Source organism: Myxine glutinosa, chromosome 7 (genome assembly GCF_964187855.1).
Source record: "Myxine glutinosa chromosome 7, kmMyxGlut1.1, whole genome shotgun sequence".
Taxonomy (NCBI): Eukaryota; Metazoa; Chordata; class Myxini; order Myxiniformes; family Myxinidae; genus Myxine; species Myxine glutinosa.
In genome coordinates, this window is record NC_136267.1 from 19,441,970 (window position 1) to 19,464,514 (window position 22,545).

At 43.8% G+C, this 22,545-nt stretch overlaps 1 protein-coding gene across 1 annotated transcript in view; it reads right to left on the reverse strand.

Moving 5' to 3' along the window:
• The window catches only part of LOC137431031 (unconventional myosin-X), a 202,085-nt gene that overhangs the window by 81,892 nt on the left and 97,648 nt on the right, over window positions 1-22,545 (reverse strand). Inside the window, 2 exon segments of the mRNA XM_078781337.1 lie at window positions 2,665-2,852; window positions 7,302-7,460. Coding sequence (XP_078637463.1) covers window positions 2,665-2,852; window positions 7,302-7,460 — 347 coding nt within the window.

The window sequence follows — 22,545 nt, forward strand, 5'->3', positions numbered from 1 at the left end:
CTCTCATCTCCTCTTCCTGTTCAGGCTGGAGTTCCCCAAGGCAGTGTTCTGGGCCCTGTGCTTTTCCTGGTCTTCATCAATGATCTCTCCGAATCTCTGGAAAATCGTCTATCTCTTTTCTGATGACTCAACTCTCTGCCGCTCCATTCCTCATCCCTCACTTCGGCAGTCTGCATCCTCCTCCCTCTCTGCAGACCTGGACAAAAGCACAGACTGGTCAAACAAGTGGAACATGTCTTTCAATCCTGACAAATCTCACACTCTCACTATGTCTCTCTGAAAAGACCGACTGGACAACCCTCCCATCTACTTTCTCAACAATCCTCTCCAAGAAGTTCTGTCGCTCAAGCTTTTGGGTCTCACTATCTGCCATGATCTTTCCTGGGAAAACCACAATTCCAAGCTGGCCTCCAACGCCAGTCGCCGACTGGGCATCCTCCGTCATGCGAAGTCCTTCCTTGGCACACCTGAGCTACTCACCACATACAAGGCTTTCATCCGCAGCTCAATGGAATACTGTTCTCCCCTCTGGGCTCCTGCCTCACACCTAGCTCGGCTTCTCGCTGTTGAAACCAAAGCTTTCAGAATCATTGGAATCTCCCGCGATGAAGCTAACTCCGAAGGCCTTTCACTCACTCACCGCAGGCAGGTAGGTGGTCTTTCTGTCTTCTACCGACATCTATCCGGCCTAGCTCCCCCAGCTTTATCTGTGCTCTGTCCCTGAAGTATTCCTACAGGTCGCACAAGATCTGCCAGCAACTCTCTTCTGGTGAAATTGCCCCAAATTCAAGACTCTCTGCTCACCTTCACTCTTTCATTCCTCTTTTTCCCACCTCTGGAACAAACTCCCTCACTTTCTTCAATCCCACTCCTCCCTCCAAGTCTTTAAAACAGCCGTTCACCACGATCTCTTATCTTCCCCCATCCAAAACCTTGATCTCTTCTACCCCTGTTAATTCACCCCAGATCCACTTTTTTGAAATTCCAACTTCTTTCCTGGAAGTTCTCGCTGTGTCCATGTGTTTTATAGCTCTCCCACCACCACCCCTTTCCCATGCTTCCTCCCCCCAAACCCTCTCCCTCCCAAAGATCTCCCGATGCCCCTGTTCTCTGCTGTTGTACTTGTGTGCTTCCCTCTGTCTCCCCACCTTGTCTCCTGCTCCCTTTATTGTATGTTTTGTGTGTCCGTTTTTTTGTGATTAATGTTAGCTCTTACACGAGCCTCAATCTTGAACACAAAAAAAGAAAAAGAAGACAGGCAGGTAAATTACCTCACTCCTCTCTGCGCACGCGCGGTCAGGATGAATTCAGAGCCAAAGTCGTGATAAACTACAGGTTTGCTTTCTGTTTCGTGTTCCTTAAAATATAACATTCAATTTAAATTAAGGTGTTCCTCCATCATAAACTGATGTCTGTAGACAGACAAAGTGGACCAATTGCTTCACCTCACCTTTCGCTTGGGGTAACAAGATAACGGAAGTTAGACAGAAAAAAGCCATTTGACTCATTGCGCCTTTGTCATATCCACAGCCCGTTAACCCAATTAGCAGACCATCTAATTCTAATCACATTCTTACCATCAACTTCACATGTACATCCCATTCACGACTTATGGATCACATTTTAATCAATAGTCTGGAAATGGCCTACAATGTCCTACTATTTTTGAAAGATATAATTTGAAAGATCCCACCCACAATCTCTGTACAGATAGAACAGCTGGTGCTAAGTCTGCATGAGAAGGCCACCTGCTCCAAGATGCAGCACCCACTGCCAACGTTGCACTTGGACAGAAGAAAGACAACTCCAGAAGGGATAGAATCCATGACCAGATTGCTCAGAGGTGATTGAATACATTACCAACTGAGTCCTACTTAATTCCTACTGTGCCTTCGTACTGATTCGTACTGATTCCTTAATTCCTTCTGATTAATCTTCCTACTGTGCCTCAGCCTCAGCCTTCTACGTAGGTCCCAATACAAGTACAATTCAAGTATTTTATTAGTTTGTGTGCATATGGGACCAGGAGTTCGCTATGGGTTTTGACCACAAGTGTGCACCATTTTCTAGGGGCCAAGCTTGTGCCAATGATGCAGTGCTCCCTGTATGTAAGTGCAGGGCTTTGGAATCTGCTCAGGTTGCCAGTGATAACTGGCCGACTCATCGTTGTAAAACACCACAAGATATTTCACTTCAACCAGCTCAGGTGAGAGGAAGTGATACTCGGCTTAATGTCCATCCGAGGAAAGGTACCCTCTGCTAGACGAGGCCCTGTCTGAAAATGAACCAATCTGACAGTTTATAGTCGGTTCGGGAATCAAACCCAGGCTAGACAACTCAATGTTAAGTGTGCTACCTGGGCCCGACCTTATCAGACAACGTTCCTGCTAATCGGGCTGGACTATGCTTTGCTTCAGAGATGTACTGGAAGAGGGACGATTATTGCTTATAAACTCGATCTAACCAACAACAACTAAAAGCACAAACATTTGCACTCAGCGGAAGATGTGCGGTATCATACGAGTGCACGTCGTTCGTTAAGCGAGGAGATACAAATCAACCGATAATCTAGCACTTTCTCTTCATCAGAAGATTTCATAAAATGTAGAGTAACTCGCAATGAAGACTTTTTAAAAATCCAACAGAAGCTTCGTTCCGACGCACCTGATGAGCACGCATTGGTTCTCACGATGCCGCCAGAGTCCACGGTAGCTTTCGCTGGCGAGGGCGAAGATGTGCGGTGGGAGTTCGCCAAGCTGTTTCTGCTCATATTGCTGTACGACACTGGGTTTGTACAAGCCATCGAGAACTTTGTATGGGTTTACTGCTGCTAGGATGGAGCCAACGAATGTCTGCGGTGGGTAGGAGGTAGGGAAGTGGGTAAAACATACCACCAAGCATCAGAAAGGTCTCAAAACAAGTGTCTTACTATAATTCACCAAATGTCTGTCCGTCTGTCCGTCTATTCCCAGGTACCGCAAAAAAGGCTGAACTGATCGCAACGAAATTTTGGGTGGGTAATCCTGGGACCCCCTGGAGTAAAATCGGCTATATTGTTTTCCCAATTTTTTCCCAATTTTCCAATTTTCCAATTTTCCAGTTTTTCCAAACACGATGGAATAATATTTACCGATATGAACAGTGATGTGGCTTTTATTGAAATTCTACAAATACTGTTTAGATTTAGATGATTAGTGTGTGATATGATTTAACGGATGTTTATATAAATCGTTTAAAATAAAATAAAACTTCAATTTCTGATATTTTACCTTTTCATTTGGGCCTCCCAATTGAACCCCTGCCCTTAGGGCAGGTACCGTTGCTAGTACAATCAATGCCAAGACATTCATCACAGAGTCAGAAAGCACCACTTTGAACATAACCTTGTGGGGCAAAAAATCCAAATTGGTACAAAGGAATGTTGTCGATCTGAACTGGTCCACATTGTAAAGGTAAGATGGTTCTTTGGGGGTTTTAACCAGTAAAGAAAGTCATGATCTCCACAACATTGCCCTTTTGCCCTGGTTTAATCTCGACAGGAAGGGGAAACGTGTTTTCTTCTTTTTTTTCCTGCTATTAAAGGAGGTGCAGTAGAGGTCAAGTGCCAGCCATGCGCTACAAAACAAAGCGGAAGTATGAATGTTGGAACGAAACATCAAATTTTACGAAATACCGATTTGCTTTGCAGTCTCCCTGTAATGTTTGTAGTTATTTTTGGCCCTTCCGGAGATGTGCACGGGATAGAACAAAGAGGGAAATTTGAAAGAGAATAAACATGATTTGGTTCTCAGCTAGACGGGTGTCTACAAAATCACTTCTACCTCAGCACCGACTCATCCATGCGACAAAATTAGAGGTCGACCAATACAGATATTTATGTCATCGACCGATATTTAGAGAGCAGGGCGATGACCGATATAAAGCTGATATATCCTTCTGATTAAACAATTTAATAATAAAAAATGAGAATTGTACAAAATTATTGAACCTAAATTAACAAATTTATTTAACACAACATATTGTTCACTTAAAAACACAGAAAAGTATCGTGCACTTGTAAACAGCAGCATTTCTGTCCACTTAGTCTGGGCTACTCCTCATCTTTTTAAATCAGAAAATGGATAAAACCCAAAACAAACGACCAAAGTTGGGAAGACTTTGGAGAATATTTGAAAATAAAGTTTTTGGTTTTTTTGTATACGAAGTTGAGGCTCCCTCCTAACTAACACATAAATGCTAACACATAAAAACAAAAACAGAAACAAACATGAAACGTATAATAAAGGGAGCGGGAGACAAGAGGGGGAGAGAAAGGGAAGCACACAAGTAAAACATTTGAGAGCAAGGACATCGGGAGATCTGTGGAAGGGAGAGGCCAGGGGCGGGGTACACGACATAAACAAGATGGACACTACAGAGACTTTCAGGAAGAAAACGGAATTTTAAAAAGGTGGATTTGGGGTGAATTAACGGGGGAATTTGTGTGAATTTGGGGCACTTGTGTGAATAGCAGCATTTTCTTCAGTGGGGCTGCACTCTACATCTTATCATACTAAAATACGCAATTTGGTGTCTGTCTGTCCGTGATACATTCGGTCGTTCTTTATCCAACCTCAACCAAACCTAACAGGAGGACTACGGGTCATACGATGAAGGTTGTAACGACCCCCCTCCTCAAGTTGTAACCCCCTCCTCAAGGGAGTTTTCCGCTTTTGGTGAAATCCATGTTAAGGTGTATATCCATGTTAACATAGCTAATCATGGCGTTTTTCCAAGGCCACTTCTAATAACAAAAGTAATAGCAACATTAATAATAATAGCATAATATTCATGTTATTACAAAACAAAGGGCAAACCTCCCCAAGGGCTTTTTCGTCCTTGGAAAAAAACCATATTAACATGTCTAAATAACTTATCGTGGTGTATCGTGGGGCAAGCCTACCAGAAGTAAAATAAATAAATAAATAATAAAAACACAAACACATATGATTACCTTTTTAAACAGTCGCTACTGCTGTTGAACACGAAAATGAAATAAATCTGGAGGAAACCCCAACGTTCTTGAGGAATTATATGCTTATCACGTCCACCACAGACTAACGGACCAGAGCCTAGATCTACTGTAATCTATATACCCCAGAGAGGATAACAACATGACCCTTCCTACCCTACGGGAACGGGTGTACTAGTATATCAAATTTAATTATTTATTATCCATCCAATTAGCCTGGTGTTGGCTTAGCGGTTAGGGTGCCGGCTTGGGATCCTTGGATCCTGGGTTCGAATCCCGGTCGATCACTGAATTAACGCCAGGGGGGTTGACTCAGCCTGTCATCCTTCCGAGGTCGGCAAATTGAGTACCAGCTCGCTGGGATAAATGATCCCGGTGTGTACCCCGGTTTAGAATAGGTACACCCTATCCCTGTGCATAGTAAGAGGCGACTAAGGATTGGCGTCAGGAAGGGCATCCGGCCATTAAACATTGCCTCAAAACAGGGAACCATAATTATCATGGGGCCCGCAAGGTTAACCCCTGCTCTAGCGGGGAAGAAATGGCCTTAAAAAAAAAAAACGATCATTCATTCATTCATTCATTCATTCATTATCCATCCAATTACCCCTAGCTATTACCTGAGGCTCAGCATGTACAGAACAAAAATCAGAGAACTGGTGTAGCAATGAATCAGGAATAGATTCACAGATAACAAGAGACAATTGGTCCATGTTGAGGAAAGTTTGAGGTATAAAATGAGGCAACTTGTATCCGGTAGTGATTCATTGAAACCTCATGCCAATAAAACCAGACAAATCTGATAGGTTAACAGCGATCATCAAAAATGTCGACTTTAATACATAAACGATGTTAAAAAGCGGACGTTTTAATAACCCAGCTTATGAGAATGATAATACAAATAAAGTGGCTCGTTCACCATTAGGAGGAAAAACACAATATAATCCTAGATACAATAATACGCTTATTCTGTCTGTTTGTTTGTTTCTCGGTGTGTCCAACAATATTCTTTTAAAACTACTTCACCAGGGACAATAAAAGCCATTTCATCATGAAAGATCTTTGTTTGAGGAGTTCCAGTTGCATATTATTTTTCCATTACAAATGACCTCATATGTTTTTAAGGTGCTTAACCCCTATTTTTACTGGAAAATCATGAGATTGGGAATTGTAACGTTTTTAAAAAATTACTTTTAAGATTGCTGTTAATGAACAAAAAAGGAACAGTGCAGGCATGGTGGGCCAAATGGCCTCTTCCTATGCCAAATTGTGTATCCTTATGTAATGTTGTTAAGAATGGCAAGAAAGGGGGAGGGTGGGGGGGGGAGGGTTGAGGACTTGAAAAAGAAAGGGGGAGGGGAGGCCAGGGTTGGGATAGGGGAGTGGAGGGGGGCAGGAAGTTGTGAGAGGGGGGTTGAGAATTTGAAGAAGAAAGGGGGAGGGGAGGCCAGGGTTGGGATGGGGGAGCGGAGGGGGGCAGGAATTTTGGAGAGGGGTGTTGAAGACTTGAATAAGAAAGGGGATGGGAGCCCAGGGTTGGGATGGGGGAGCAGAGGGGGGCAGTAAGTTGGGAGAGGGGAGTTGAGGACTTGAAGAAGAAAGGGGGAGAGGAGGCCAGGGTTGGGATGGGGGAGTGGAGGGGGGCAGGAAGTTGGGAGAGGGGGGTTGAGAACTTGAAGAAGAAAGGGGGAGGGGAGGCCAGGGTTGGGATGGGGAATGGAGGGGGGCAGAAAGTTAGGAGAGGGGGGTTGAGAACTTGAAGAAGAAAGGGGGAGGGGAGGCCAGGGTTGTAATGGGGGAGTGGAGGTGGGCAGTAAGTTGGGAGAGGGGGGTTGAGGACTTGAAGAAAGGGGGAGAAGAGGCCAGGGTTGGGGTTGAGGGGGAGGGTGTATAAGAGGACAGGGGAGTTTGGGGGGGGGGGGATTAAGGACTTGGTCACATTTTACATTCCGTGGAATTTCCACAGGTCCCTGCTAGTGTGGAATAAAACTCTTCTAGCTAACTAGCAGATAGTAAATGAGATCGTATTCATCGTTATAAGAGTCATCCATGTGTACGATTGATGTGACAAAGATTTACAGAGAGAAGAAACGCATGACCTTGATTGATCCAACTGCAAATACCATCAGCACAACGAGAATGTATTTTCCCCTTCAAGGTGAAATCTTAGGATTGAAGAAATGAGTTATTGGTGAGACGATGGACTGAAATGTCTTAATGGGCCTCATGTCCTGCTAAACCGTTTATATAAGACTCGTGGAGATGGAGTACCACCTCTTACGGTGCTTACATAAATCAAGTCCTGCTGATAGCGGAGATGTAGGTTATGCAAGATTGCTCCTTCATGAAGCTCCACCAAGCAACTCATATCTTCGACACCCTTTATGCTCGCTGGGTGCATCTCGCTCACCCGGGCTCGTCCAGATGACCCGCGTGGCAAAGTGAACACCTGAAAAATAAAAATCGACATGTCCAAAAGAGGGGTGGGGTGATGAGAAAACAGAGGGTTACAAGATGTCAAAAAATGAAAAATATCGAAATAAACATTAAATCATGTCCCAATAAGTGGATACCACTCAAATACCAAGCAAAATGGTCGCCCAAGACGTGTCCACATTACAGATTTGAAACATTCCCATGATGCATTCAGAATCGAGAATAAATGTCTTGGCAATTGTCAGATATTTCAATGACGCGAACACTCATCAATCTCACTTAGGGTCACCTGTGGGGTCAATATTCCACTGGTTCCCTTGCACAATTGACCGAAATAAACCCCAAAAACCTAAAGACAATTATATATTTTTACCTCCGCTAACAAAGGTGGATGGAGGTTATTATCTTGCCAAAACGAAGTTTTTGCAAGATGTATTAGTCAGCTTGTATGTTTGTTTGTTTGTGGTTAATCATTTTTTTTTCACGTTTAGATCACTCTGTAGACCACAGTTATTATTGGAAACTCCTGTAACTTCGCATATCAGAGTCCTATAGAGATACCCTTCAGCACACAAAATTTTGAAGGTCAAGGTCAAAGGTCAAGGTCACTGCGGTCAATCATGGAGGTCAACGAAACCCTTATTTTTTGAGTAACTTTGATCTTATGATCTCCAAACTTGGTGGGTATATAGGGTGTGGTATGGCGCTCAGCTGATTAGTTTTTGGTGTCGATCGGCCTTGACCTTCAAGGTCATTTTGAAGGTCATTCAATTTTGACCAAAAGGTAAAATTTTCAAGTTTCAGTTACCATATCGAGTAGTACCTCAAATTGAAGCCCTTGTTGAGTGCTTTCCAAACATATAACTAGTTTGACAATGTGACGTCATTTGACGGCGTTATGACGAAAAAACTGCACTTTTCATGTATATTGTATTGCTTTAGTTCGCATTGTTTAGGTCACTCTGTAGACCACAGTTATTATTGGAAACTCCTGTAACTTCGCATATCAGAGTCCTATAGAGATACCCTTCAGCACACAAAATTTTGAAGGTCAAGGTCAAAGGTCAAGGTCACTTTGTGGTCAATCATGGAGGTCGACGAAACACTAATTTTTTGAGTAACTTTGATCGGATCGTCTCCAAACTTCATGGGAATCTAGTATATGGTCCGGCGCTCAGCTGATTAGTTTTTGGTGGCGATCGGCCTTGACCTTCATGGTTAGCGCTGGAGGTCGAAAATTATTGACCCCAAGGTCAAATTTTGAAATCGTAGGTACCATATCGAGTAATACCTCATATGAATGCCCTTGATGAGTGCTTCCCAGATCTGTAAACAGTTTGACGCTATGACGTCATTTGATGACGTCATGACGAAAAAACGGAATTTTCATGAAAAAATTATTTCCTCAGTTCTCATCAAAATCTTTCAATATTTCATGTGCGTTGGTCATGAAGACATACTATTCACCATACGAAATTATTAAGGTCAAGGTCAAAGGTCAAGGTCACTTTGCGGTCAATCATGGAGGTCAACGAAACCCTTATTTTTTGAGTAACTTTGATCTTGTGATCTCCAAACTTGGTGGGTATATAGGGTGTGGTATGGCGCTCAGCTGATTAGTTTTTGGTGTCGATCGGCCTTGACCTTCAAGGTCATTTTGAAGGTCATTCAATTTTGACCAAAAGGTAAAATAGACAGATGCAGGGGCAAGATACGGTTCACCCTGTGGGTGACATATGTTCATGTTTTCACATCTGTCTGTCTGTTTGTTACTTGCCGGAAAAGATTCCGGCAAGTATGTTGGTTGGTTGGTTGGTTGGTTTGTCTGTCTGTCTGTCTGTCTGTCTGTTTGTGCGCAGTACTACGTCTACATCATTGCACATAGAATCGCCATACTTTACACACATATTTGTCTTGCCATGGAATAGACTGTGCCCAATTTTTAACTCTCTCGGCCCAAGGCCTCAATTATGACGTCCTAATTCGATAATTCGACAAGTACAAAACTTCATCAAATCAAGATGCAATTTCTTGAGGGCCATGTCGGCATAAACTGGTGGAGAAAAAACATAATGATGACGTCATCGGTCACGTGGTTCGGCCGCCATCTTGGAAAAACCGGAAAACTTTGCACCTCTAGATCTCCGAAAGTGCTGAATAGAAAAAATTGAGACATGGCTCATTGTAAGGAACTCTCCACGGGGAATAAAATATGTTGATGATGTCATAGGTGCCTCCATTATGACGTCATAATTCGACAAGTACAAAACTTCATCCAATAAAGATGCAATTTCTTGAGCGCCATATCGGCATAAACTTGTGGAAAAACACAAATAATGATGACGTCATCGGTCACATGGTTCGGCCGCCATATTTGTCCAAAATGGCCGATAAAAAAAGTACATTGCGGCAAGTCCTCGGTCTCTGACCGATTTTTCATCCGTTTGTCTGTCTGTTTGTTTGTTTGTGAACAAAATATCTCAAAAAGTTGTGGACGGATTCGGACGAAATTTGGCAGAGATGTAGCGTATGTCACAAGGACGAAATGATTAGATTTTGGTGAAGATCTGTATTCGGATCCGGCCACTATATTTTTTTAAGTGATTCTTCATTGGGAGATAAAGCCAAAAACGATATATCTCAAAAAGTTATGGATGGATTTGGACGAAACTTGGTGGACCGGTTGTGTGTGTGTGACAAGGAAGAATCGATTCAATTTTGGTGAAGAACTGAATATGGATTCGGATATGAGAATTATTTAATTTTTTAAGCGATTCTTCACCATTGGGAGACAGAGCCAAAAACGATACATAGCAGGATATCTCAAAAAAGTTGTGGACAGATTTGGACGAAACTTGGTTGACCGGTTGGGTGCCTGACAAGGACAAATAGATTAGATTTTGGTGAAGATCTGAATATGGATTATATATTCAGATTATTTTCGGATATTGGAATTATTTAATTACTTAAGTGATTCTTCACCATTGAAAGATAGTGCCAAAAACGTTACATAGCGGGATATCTCAAAAAGTTATGGATGGGTTTGGACGAAACTTGGTGGACGGGTTGTGTGTGTGACAAAGAAGAATCGATTCGATTTTGGTGAAGATATGAATATGGATTCGGATAAGAGGATTATTTAATTTTTAAGTGATTCTTCACCATTGGGAGATAGGGCCAAAGACTATACATTGGGGGATATCTCAAAAAGTTATGGATGGATTTGGACGAAACTTGGTGGACAGGTTGTGTGTGTGACAAGGAAGTATCGATTAAATTTTGAAGATCTGAATATGGATTCGGATATGATAATTATTTAATTTTTAAGCGATTCTTCACCATTGAGTGATGTGGCCAACCAGGCGGAGGTATGCTCTCTACCAGGTGCCGTTCTAGTTTCAAACTGCGGTTGCTTGGTGACTCCGATTGGAGTCAAGTAAAATGGAGCATCAATCGGCATCATTGATGGCGGCAGACAGCAGCGTGCTCCATAAAGCCAATTGCAGTCCGACCGGTGCGTCGCACGGGCCGACGTGGAATCGACGAGATGACGACTGAATTGGACAATCGAGGCAAACAGGCCTCGTGAGCAACTTTCCGTGCTGACGGTGCCGGAAGCAATGTTCGAGACGAGGTGCAACGGCTCCGAGAAACTGCGGTCGAGCAGCCACATGTGGTTGCTATTAAGCCAATAAACACACATTCCGTTCAGGACCACTCGCTGACATTCAGGACAGCAGTGGCGGCCTCACCGGTCCCCACGCAGTGGCAATGACATTCCGCCCAGCAGGCCGCCTTGCCCCTTCGCTAAGTAAATAATCTTTGCAAAATTGCTAACCTAAGCCCTACCCATGACAGAGGAGACTGTGCAGGAAACTTCTCCAATGTAAACACGTCGCACATGACGCTTTGTTACAGCGGCTGGAGCAGGAATGCAATATTTTTTAAAATCTTCGTCTCCCGAGTCCGAGCCCGTGTCCATCGTTTACAATTGAACGTTGATGAAGAACGACAATCCCAACGCAAGGCACACAGCGTTCTGCTTCACAAGATGCTTCTTTGGTTTCTCGGTTTGCACACAATGCCATTGGTTCTGAAGACAGATTTTGGTGGACAGAATGCATGTAGACACGATGTTTCAGGATAGCATTCAGAAAGTGTGTGCATGTGTGTCTGTCTTTTAAGAAATACATGTCGACGAAACGGAAAGGAAATGTAATACAGATAATAACAAGAAAAAGAGCAATCAGAGATTGCAAACCCTCACCAGGATGTATTTTCAGTGGTTTTTAAGGCTTTTGTGTTAAAACAAATATGGCGGCAGAACCACGTGACCGATGACGTCATCATTAATTTTTTTACCCACTAATTTATTCCGAGATTGTGCTCAAGAAATTTCATCTTGATCGGATGAAGTTTTGTACTTGTCGAATTATGACGTCATAATGGAGGCACCTATGACATCATCATTAACATATTTTATTCCCCATGAAGAGTTCTTTACAATGAGCCATGTCTCATTTTTTTCTATTCAGCGCTTTCGGAGATATAGAGGTGCAAAGTTTTTCGATTTTTCCAAGATGGCGGCCGAACCACGTGACCCATGACGTTATAATTATCATTAAAATTTATACAGGTGGAGTTGAACCTATGGCGAAAATTTCCTGTCAATCGGACCAACAGTTGCAGAGAAAATCATATTTATTCTGCGCGGACAAAGACAAACAGACAAACGGACTCAAATGCAATGCCCTCTCCTCATGCGAGGGTAACTAGCCTCCGAGATTATACTTTTTGGCCGTCTCAAATATTATGATGCGAGTTCTTGAACTTTTCATCCCTTGCTACGTACGAGACGGCAGCAATTTCGTTCACTTTATATATTTTTGTCACATGCAATGCCAGCAGACTCCTTCCAGTGCTGATGAGTTACCCAAGCTGGCACCGTGATCCCACAACTCCCAGTGGACCTCAAATCGACTTCCACCATGGCAGCACAGCGAGCTCTTCCACCATGCCCACGCCTGGATTGCAAACGAATAAAAGGTGCGAATGCACAGCACCGCTCGGACAATTGAAGTAAAAAATTCCGTTTGTACGAAACTATAACAATCATGGATCCCCGAGTGCATAATCTGAGCCAGAATCTGCAGAGCTTCGACTCACCCGAATTGGCAGCAGCTTAGGCCTCTTGTGGACCTACTACGCTAAGTTGATTACCAATTATGACCGTGTAGCTTTCTCCAACACAAACAGGAAATTCATTGATGCCCCAAGACTCGTTTCGCCTCGTTTTTACCCACACGCCAATTCCTCGTGTTTACTCGGACAAATGCATGGCGCCACGACAGACTCCAAACACCGTGCGGGGCTCATAGCATGTGGAACCCAACATATGGAGAACACCTATCATACATATGGAGATACGGACAACATATGGAGAACACCTATCATACATATGGAGATATGGAGAACATATGGAGAACACCTATCATACATATGGAGATATGGAGAACATATGGAGAACACCTATCATACAAATGGAGATATGGAGAACATATGGAGAACACCTATCATACATATGGAAATATGGAGAACATATGGAGAACACCTATCATACATATGGAGATATGGAGAACATATGGAGAACACCTATCATACATATGGAGATATGGAGAACATATGGAGAACACCTATCATACATATGGAGATATGGAGAACATATGGCGAACACCTATCATACATATGGAGATATAGAGAACATATGGAGATATGGACAACATATGGAGAACACCTATCATACATATGGAGATATGGAGAACATATGGAGAACACCTAGCATACATATGGAGATATGGAGAACATATGGAGAACTGTATCAATAATGATGCTTCGAGTGGAATGAACCTCTTCGACGTGACCCTTCATTCCTCGTACAAAACTTGCTTCAGAAGTTAAAATGTGCAAAAGCACAAATGAGTGAACGTGCTCGATGTCCACAAAATTAAACATAGCAGGACATCTCAAAAAGGTTGTGGACGGATTTGGACGAAAGCTGGTTGACCGGTTGGGCGTCTGACAAGGACAAATAGATTCGATTTTGGTGAAGATCTGAATATGGATCCAGATATGACAATTATTTAATTTTTTAAGTGACTTCACCATTGGGAGATAGGGACAAAAACGATACATTGCGGGATATCTCAAAAAGTTATGGATGGATTTGGACGAAACTTGTTGGACATGTTGTGTGTGTGACAAGGAAGAATCGATTCCATTTTGGTGAATATCCGGATCCAGCTAGTAGGTCTAGACACAGCTTGATTTTGAGCGCCTTGCTTTCCACAGCATCAACAAGGGTAAGGTGTCAGGCAGTGGCGCCAACCCAAAGGGAAGAGCAGTAAGTACTCCATCAAGCTGTGAATGAAGGCCTTGCAGGTTGTCAAATGCTCAGACTGGCCAAGGAAAGACCTTGCATGACGAAGGGTGCTGAAGTCAGCGGCTGGACTTGGCCATCTTGGAAATATGGTCTGCTCAAGAAAGATCATGGCTGATGGTGAGGCCCAAAAGTTTGAGTGAATTAACCTCTTCAAGTTGTTTGTATAGGATTAGATGTGAGGATTTGCCAGATGGTCCTTTCAGAAAGACAAGGTGAGTGTGTGGGATTTGTTGGGGTTGAAAGACACATTCCAAGTGTTGGAATAGCTCCTGATTGTATCAGTGTCTGCAGAGAGTGAAGAAGCTGCTGTCTGAAGTATGAGAAATGATCCGGCAAAGTGTGGAATTATCAAAGAGATAGGAAAGTTTTTCCAGGGAATCAGAAAGATGATTGATGAGGCTAATGAACAAGACTGGGCCCAGGACAATGCCTTGGGGGAACTCCAGCCTTGACAGACAGAGGCGATTAAAGGATTCCGTTAAGAGATACATGCTGAATACGGGAGTGGAGGGAGTCAGTGATCCATGAGAGGAGGTGGCTTTGGATGCGATAAGCAGAGAGTTTAGAGATGAAGAAGGCCTGCCCAACTGTGTCAACTGCCAGAGAGGGTGCTAATCTCATGTTGGACAATGAGGACCCCCATCAATTGTAGGGAGAGTTGAATTAGCACGTCCAAGGTGGAATGATCGGGTCTGAAACCAGGTTTGTCATCTGAGATCGGGCCGTTGGAGAAATGTAAGAATTTGATTTGAACAGCAACGAGAATGGCAATTGGTAGAGCACACACCTCCCCGAGGCTGATCAGTTTTCGTTTTATATCCCATGATAGGCCGTATCTGAATGTGGACCTCAAACAAAATCGAATTGGCTTGTTCTCGTCCCCTACCCAACTCATCGACAAAGTTGTCATTATCCATCCACAAGATTTTTGAAATATCGTGATTATATGGTATCGTTTTTGGCCCTATTTCTCAATTTTGAAGAAGAACCACCCTTAGAGGCCATTTTTCCCGTAGAGCAGGGGTTGGCCTTTTTCGGGCACCGTGGTCCCCTTTTTGAAGCAATGTTTTGTGGCCGGATGCCCTTCCTGCCGCCAACCCTGTTAGTCGCCTCTTGCGACACAGGGAATTACCAGTGAACTGGTACTCAATTTCCCGACCTCGGAAGGATGACAGGCTGAGTGAGTCAACCCCCCTGGCGTTAATTCAGCGATCGACCGGGATTCGAACCCAGGATCCCAGGATCCCAAGCCGGCACCCTAACCGCTAAGCCAACACCAGTCTTTTCTCAATTATGAAGAATCACTTTGAAATTAAAAAATATCGTATCTGGATCCGGATCTTCACCTATATCTGAACAATTCATCTTTGTCACACACACAACCTGTCCAACAGGTTTCATCCGAATCCGTCCATAACGCTTTGAGATATCCTGCTCACAGACAAATAAGCAAACAGACAGACACAGACAAACAGACAGGGGCGAAAACGTAACCTCTGCCCACTTTCGGTGGCGGAGGTAATACTAGATTCCATGACCTTGTTCATCATTGGAAGCAAGCTAATGGGCCTGTAGTTGCCCTGCGCTCGCGAAGCGAAAAGTGGGGTTAAGCATTCAGTTGCATACGCGTGCCGTGTGCTGTGTGCTGTACGTGTGCCATGTCTGCATTTTAAAAATTCATTTTCTCAGCAACTGTTGGAACGATTGACATGAAATTTTCACCATCGGAGCACCTCCTCCTGTAGAATATTGTAATCATTATTATGACGTCATAGGTCATGTGGTACAGGCGCCATCTTGGAAAAACTGAAAAATGTTGCACCTCTATATCTCCAAAACCGCTGCATGGAAAAAATGGAAACATGGCTCATTGTAAATAACTCCATATGGGGAATAGGTGTTGTTAACGACGACGTCATTGGTGCCATAATTATGACGTCATAATTCGACAGGGACAATACTTAGTCTGATCAGTTTGAAATGTATTGGGTGTGATCTATGCAACAATTATATTAGAGAATATAAATTTATGATGTCATCGCTCACGTGGTCTGGCAGTCATATTGGATGAAAAAAAAAATGTTTAAAAACAGAAGAGTTGGCTCGCAACAAGTTGACTGCGCAGGGTAAGTATTCTATGAATACCATCTAGTTAAGAGACTGTTTTTGCACCATGTTTGTGTATTGCTTCATGCAATTGGTGGAGGAGATATTATCAGCATGTAATTCTGCAGAAAAGATCAGAATGCAACGCAAACTACCGTCAACCTTGGCTGCAGTGACTCCGCCGAGTCCAAATCGTTAAAAATCCTGGGTTGAAGAGATGATCGAGAACCTGTTCCATGTCTGCTCAGGGCAAGATGTGTCTGCAGACCTCACGCAGACTCAGACAGCAATGAACGGATCTCTTGGTAAAAGTGAGTGAACTAACTATGAGTGGGATCTTCACAACCAACAGTGACTGATAACCAAACATATAAATGTCTCATAAAGTGATCAGGATGGAGATTTAGGTGTTAGTGATTCCATCATGGAGGAACTTCCACATATGTATCACGTGCAGAACAAATACGTCAATAGACATCATTTTACTTGTCCATGAGGTACAAGAGCAGTTTTAAATGGACAAAAACACGCGGTCTATGGGATTTGAACCTGGGGTCCCCGCATCGGGTTCAGACGAGAACACGAATGGGGCCGTTGCTGCGCAGGTAGTTAACTAGTGGTGAATCAGCTCGATAACTAGTGTGATTCAACCAACACGCAAGCAAAGTTCAACATTCACGCGGAGCGTCTCAGCATCTGAGACAAACCTGCTCGCATTGACGACAACTTGTGCGGCCCACTAGGAGTCTGGTTTTAAGAATAAAAAGGAAGTGGTTTCTCCTCTTGCTTTGTGCAAAGAAATTGGAAAACTGACAAAATGTATTAAATATCCATAATGTGTTTCATGGACAAACATCTGCTTTTCATAAAGCTTACCTTGAAGTAAACTAGAGTCGAATGGTAAGGCCTCAAGAGTGGCCTACATACATGTTAAAAACAAGGATGGCAAATAAGAGTAATAGAAAAGTGTAATGAAGAGCAACGAGGTTGAATAAATGATATTTACTTCATTAGAGGTCTGAGACCTTCTCCTAATGGTCTCGAACGATACAACGAGTCGACTAGACCAATTAGTCCCTCCATGAGGGTCATTGATTAATCACGTGGTATATTTTTTCCATGGCGATCCACAGAAATTGAACAGAGACCGATTTGGTTTCCAGAAGCTGAGAATCCAAATCCTCAAGACTCTTATCTTCAGCTCGAGTTGGACCGACGCACATCCTTCCAGATTAGCAGCTTCCTTGTTCTCCCCCTGAAGGTGATATGAGCTTTAAGGCCCAAGAGCTTAACGAAGGAAATGATTTGTTAATCCAAAGAGAAAAAGAAAAGAAGGACACTCGGATCTTTAACGTCCACCAACTAATTCTGGCAGATGGGATTCCCCATTCCTCAGAAATTGTAAACATAAAAGAAAAGGCAGGCCTGGGTCTCAGGCAGCATTTAATTTATGGCCCATGGACTCTTCGGCCTTAGTTCTGTGAACTTCATGAAAGCATTAAGACTCCAACGTTAAAACGGAAATCAAGTGTAATAATGCCCTGGTATGCCAGTCTGGTTCACAGACTTCCAATTCCAGGCCGAATCGAATTTAAGGCTGAAACTTACAAACATAATTTGTGATCAAATTTATACATTTTTTTCTGGAACAAACTCCCTCACTCCCTTCAATCCCACTCCTCCCTCCAGGTCTTTAAAACAGCTGTTCACCACCATCTCTTATCTTCCCCCATCCAAAACCTTGATCTTTTCTACCCCCGCTAATTCACCCCAGATCCACTTTTTTGAAATTCCAACTTTTTTCCTGGAGGTCCGAGCATTGTCAATGTGTTTTTTTTTTACCACCCCCCCCCCCGCCACGCCCCCCTTCCCATGCCTCCTCCCCCCAAGCCCTCTCCCTCCCACAGATCTCCCGATGTCCCTGTTCTCTGCTGTTGTACTTGCATGCGTCCCTCTCTCTCCCCATCTTGTCTCCCACTCCCTTTATTGTATGTTTTGTGTGTCCGTTTGTTTTTTTGTGATTGATGTTTTATCTCTTACACGAGCCTCGATCTCGTATACAAAAAAAAAGAATAAAATACAGAATGTGCCTTCTCCAGTTCGACATTCCTAAATTCGTGTCAAGGTAAATGCACCACACCAGATTTTTTCCCTCGTACATCTAGAGGCCTCAAACGTACTCGTACTTTCCGGTCACCATCTCTGGCACCATCTGGGTATTCTGGTGAGCCTCAACGTACTCCGCCTTGATGGCGCACGGGCAGACAGACCCCCGAATTTGTGCAGAAAACGCAGGCCCAATACCAGGATGAACCATTCTTAAGGGAGAACATTTTTCTGCTGATTTGCTGAAGAACACAGGCCAAGAATGCGTTGCACCTTTGTTCACGAGGACACATCTGGAATTCTGTGTCCGAATGGAGCAGGAGGCTTCCTGGGCTGTGGGAAACAAAGGTTCCCGTTGTACGAGGTGCACGATTTGCAGGCCACGAGGTCTCCGCGTCCGCTCATCTGCGGAAGCTATCATTTCACTTCTACCCAAAACAAACAGCTCCCTTATTCAGTGTTCGAGCATCTCTTGCTCCAACAAAGCCTCGACCTCCTTCAGCTTTAAAATAAAGCAAAATTGTCATTCAACGTCGCCATCAAAAGTCCCCACGTTAAATGGGTCATATGACAATTGTTGTACTCGATGATCAGCTTGATGGGTTGCCCCTCGCCCCCGCCGCCCTCCGGTATAAATCCTTCCTTGGTGTGGTCCCACCAGGCAACCGCAGCCTCTGTCACAAAAACAAAAGGCCACTAAAAGCCTCACGCAAAGTGCAGAGGTGATGACGAGCCACGTGATCCCGAGGAAGGCAGTGTGAACAATGCTTACTTTCAGGATCATCCAGAGTGGCTTGAGGCAGGAAGCATGCGGTGCATCACAAGATCACAGTGCTGGACCAGTGTTTGAGTGAAGGTCTTAGATCAGTGACACGGATTTAGAATGGTGCACACGAACAACCATGCGGTGGGGCTGGAATGTATGTGGTGTGACGGAAACAAAAAGGTGTGCGGTTTTACGGTATCAATGTAATTCCTGCGTTGCCAGGCACTCGTCTCTGAGCTGTCTAGCATGGGTTTGAATCCCGCCGCAGCTCCAAACCATCAATGCTGATGCTTCACCTGCCGAGCGAGGAGTCAATGTGTGTGACGTCTCTCGGATGGACGTTAAACTGGAGGACTCGCCCACCAGCACCAGTAGTTGGTGAACGTTTTAGCTCTTACACGAGCCTCGATTCTGTATACAAAAAAAAAAACCTTAAACATCTTAAGGTATCCTTTGGGAAGAGTTGGCAAGTTATCGCCAGCACCCTGAGTAAATTTACCAATTGCTGCTGCCTTCGGTTTAATGTTCAGCCGTGCCAGCTGATTCATGAAGGATGAGGACCAAAAATGGTCCACGGCCGACTTCACAAGGTGGCGGCCAGAATTAGTAATTTGCTCATGTTGGGATAGTAGTAGTAGTTGTAGCTATAGTAGTAGTAGTAGTAGTAGTAGTAGTAGTAGTGCTTTTGTTGGAAAGGTTACAGAGATTTGCGTTCAGAGCTCATGCAAGCTCAGGCAAACATATGTTCCCAGTTTAATGTCGCTCAATTCCTCATCTCTGCAAGTCCATGGTTTGAACTACAGTAGACAAGGTAGAGCATTTTGAAGGGAAAGCACTACCAAGACAGATAAGGGGAAGGTAAAAGAACGCCAAAGAACACCAAAAAAAGAACGCCAAAGAACACCAAAAAGAATGCCAAATAACACATTTAAATACAAATAAGAGCAAAGTATCTTGTGGGGAGACCGTACAAAGTGCATCATTTATAGTCCAGGTTTCCTTAAACTTTTGAACAGTGTTACTATATTCTGCCGCCTTGTACTCCGAAATAATGGGTGAGCGTATTAAGCCCTTCAGACATACAGAACTGTGTTCCACCACATCTTTCTCAATTTTTGCCTTCCTGGTTTTATATATTGCCATTTTTGCACAGGCTAAAATAAAGTTAACAAGGAGATCTCGTGACTTGCTTAGTTTCTTTACCGGGTGCCCGATGATAAAAAGTGTTGGAGAGAAGTGAAGCCAGAAGCGCAAGAGAAGATTTTTCATCAGTAAGAACACTGGTTCAAGACGGTGGCATTGAAGGTATATGTGAAATATAGTTTCCCTTTCACCACAAAAGCAGCAATCCTCTGAGAAGTTAGTGAAATGCCGCATCATAGATCCAGAGCTCAGTACACCATGTAGCAACCTCCAACTTAAGTCTGCCATCATTCTTGGCGTTGGGTAGAGATAGAGTGAATTCCAACGTAGATGAACAGTCGAAGGAAGTGGAAGAATCTCACACCAGGGAGTATCCAGTCAGGTTGCAAGAGCTATATAATGGAGCGAGTGGATCACAAGCAGGTATATATTTTTCCTTGATAGCCCACAGAACGATATTTCCACTGTGCCAGGGGGTCTTACTCATATTGTTTGCAGGTATTGGCTGAGAGAGCTCGCAACATCGTGGTCGGATTTTAAAATCCATGGAGTTACCGATGGACATCTGTCCAGATCCATCACCCTCTTTGGGATTCTCTAGATATTCCAGACAATCGGGAGGCAAGGAGCTTTTGACCTCTTCATGTATCCTGGAGGGGATCCTGATTGTCCTCAGGCCCATTTTTGCTGCGAGTTCCTTGGGTAAAAGCATTCTCTTGCCATCGTTCAGAAGGTCTCCCACTGTGGATATGCTACCAGCTAAGAGGCTCCTTCTTACTGAAAAGGAAGCCAGAGTTGGGCCCTGTAGAAGAGGGTTGAGAATGAGCGGTTCTTCTAACAGGTCCTTGACTGGATAAGGAACTGTTCTTTGTACGTCGACTACATTCCAAGCCTTCAGCATTTCTTGATAAAAAAGAGGCAATGTAGCACTAGACAGGCTCCGAGATGTAATGATGAAAAGATTCCTTTTGTACCCAAGATTGAGCACTTTGCTGAAGAAGTATGATGCCAGTGAGCACCATTGCGGTGCAGGGTTCACATGTAGGTAACGTTGTATGATCTTCAGCCTGGATGCGTGGTAGTGGCTTCGAAGGCAGGGAAAAGACTGTCCACCTTCTGAAAAAGGCAAGCTCAGAATGCCCAGGGAAACCCAGTGTTTACCATTCCAAAAGTAGTCCAGTAGCTTCCTCTGCATCTTAACCAGAAACTCCTCTGGAGTGCTTATGCAAGAGAGCCTGAATACTAACTTCGGAATTATAAACTGTTTAATAAGGAGTGTTTTTCCCCTCAGAGACAGGACTTTTAGTAGTCCACTCCAGTCTCTCAACTTTGCTTCGATCTTGTCCCCTAAAGTGTTCCAGTTAATGAGTGGTGAGGACCCATGGGAAGTGGATAAGTGCACCCCCAAATATTTGAGCTCATTGCGACTCCAGGTCAATTTCTGAAAAAGTGTTGGTAACTCCTTTACCTGCATTTGTCCAATTAGAAGCCCCGAGCTTTTCCTCCAATTGATTGTAGCAGACGATGCTGCTGAATAGACCTGCTGACAATCATAAACTATTTGCATATCCCTTGCATTATTGGCAAACACGAGAACATCATCTGCATATGCAGAAAGTTTGAGGTTGACCCTGTTGTGTGGCACCACAATGCCAGTTAGCCTTCTTCTCATCAAACAAAGGAAGGGTTCGATACATAGGGAATATAATTGGCCGGACAGGGGACATCCTTGTCTTATTCCTCTCTCAAATGGAAAGGGCGCGAGCAAGAAACCGTCGACTTTGACTAGGCATTCTGCCGACATGTATAACGTCTGAATCATGCCTACAAATCTCCTCCCCAACCCAAATGTTAGCAAGGTTTCAAACAGATACTCATGGTTCATCTGGTCAAAGGCTTTCTCCTGATCCAAGGAAAGAAATCCGACTTGAGTCCGAGTCATGTCCGCATACTGTATCAGGTCTCTGACAAGGGATATGTTGTCATGTATTGTCCTGCCTGGAATGGCATAAGATTGGTCCGGGCTGACTAATTTTGTCAGGACTGGTCCGAGACGGAGTGACAACATTTTAGCCATGACCTTATAATCCACACACAGCAGAGACACAGGGCAGTAATTCTTCAAGTCTCTCAAGTCACCCTCCTTGGGAATCAAGACCAGCATCGCTCGACGCCAAGAAAGGGGCATTATACCTGTATCACATGCTTCCTGAGCTACGCTTAGGTAATCAGGTCCAACCAACTCCCATACTTTTGTATAGAATTCACATGATAAGCCATCCATGCCAGGGGCTTTATCTCTTGATAGGCTGTGCAGGGTGGTTTTCAATTCTTCCAGAGATAATGGAGTCTCCAGCTGCTCCCGGTCTTCTACAGAGGCTTCAGGAAGACTACTCCACAAAGTGCCACCTGCACCTGCATCTGTGCTCTTACCCGAATACAGCTGAGCGTAAAAGGCTCTAATTCGTTTTTGAACACCCTCAGAGCCATTGAGCAAGAGACCATCTTCTGCGAGAACACTCGCTATAGTCCTGAATT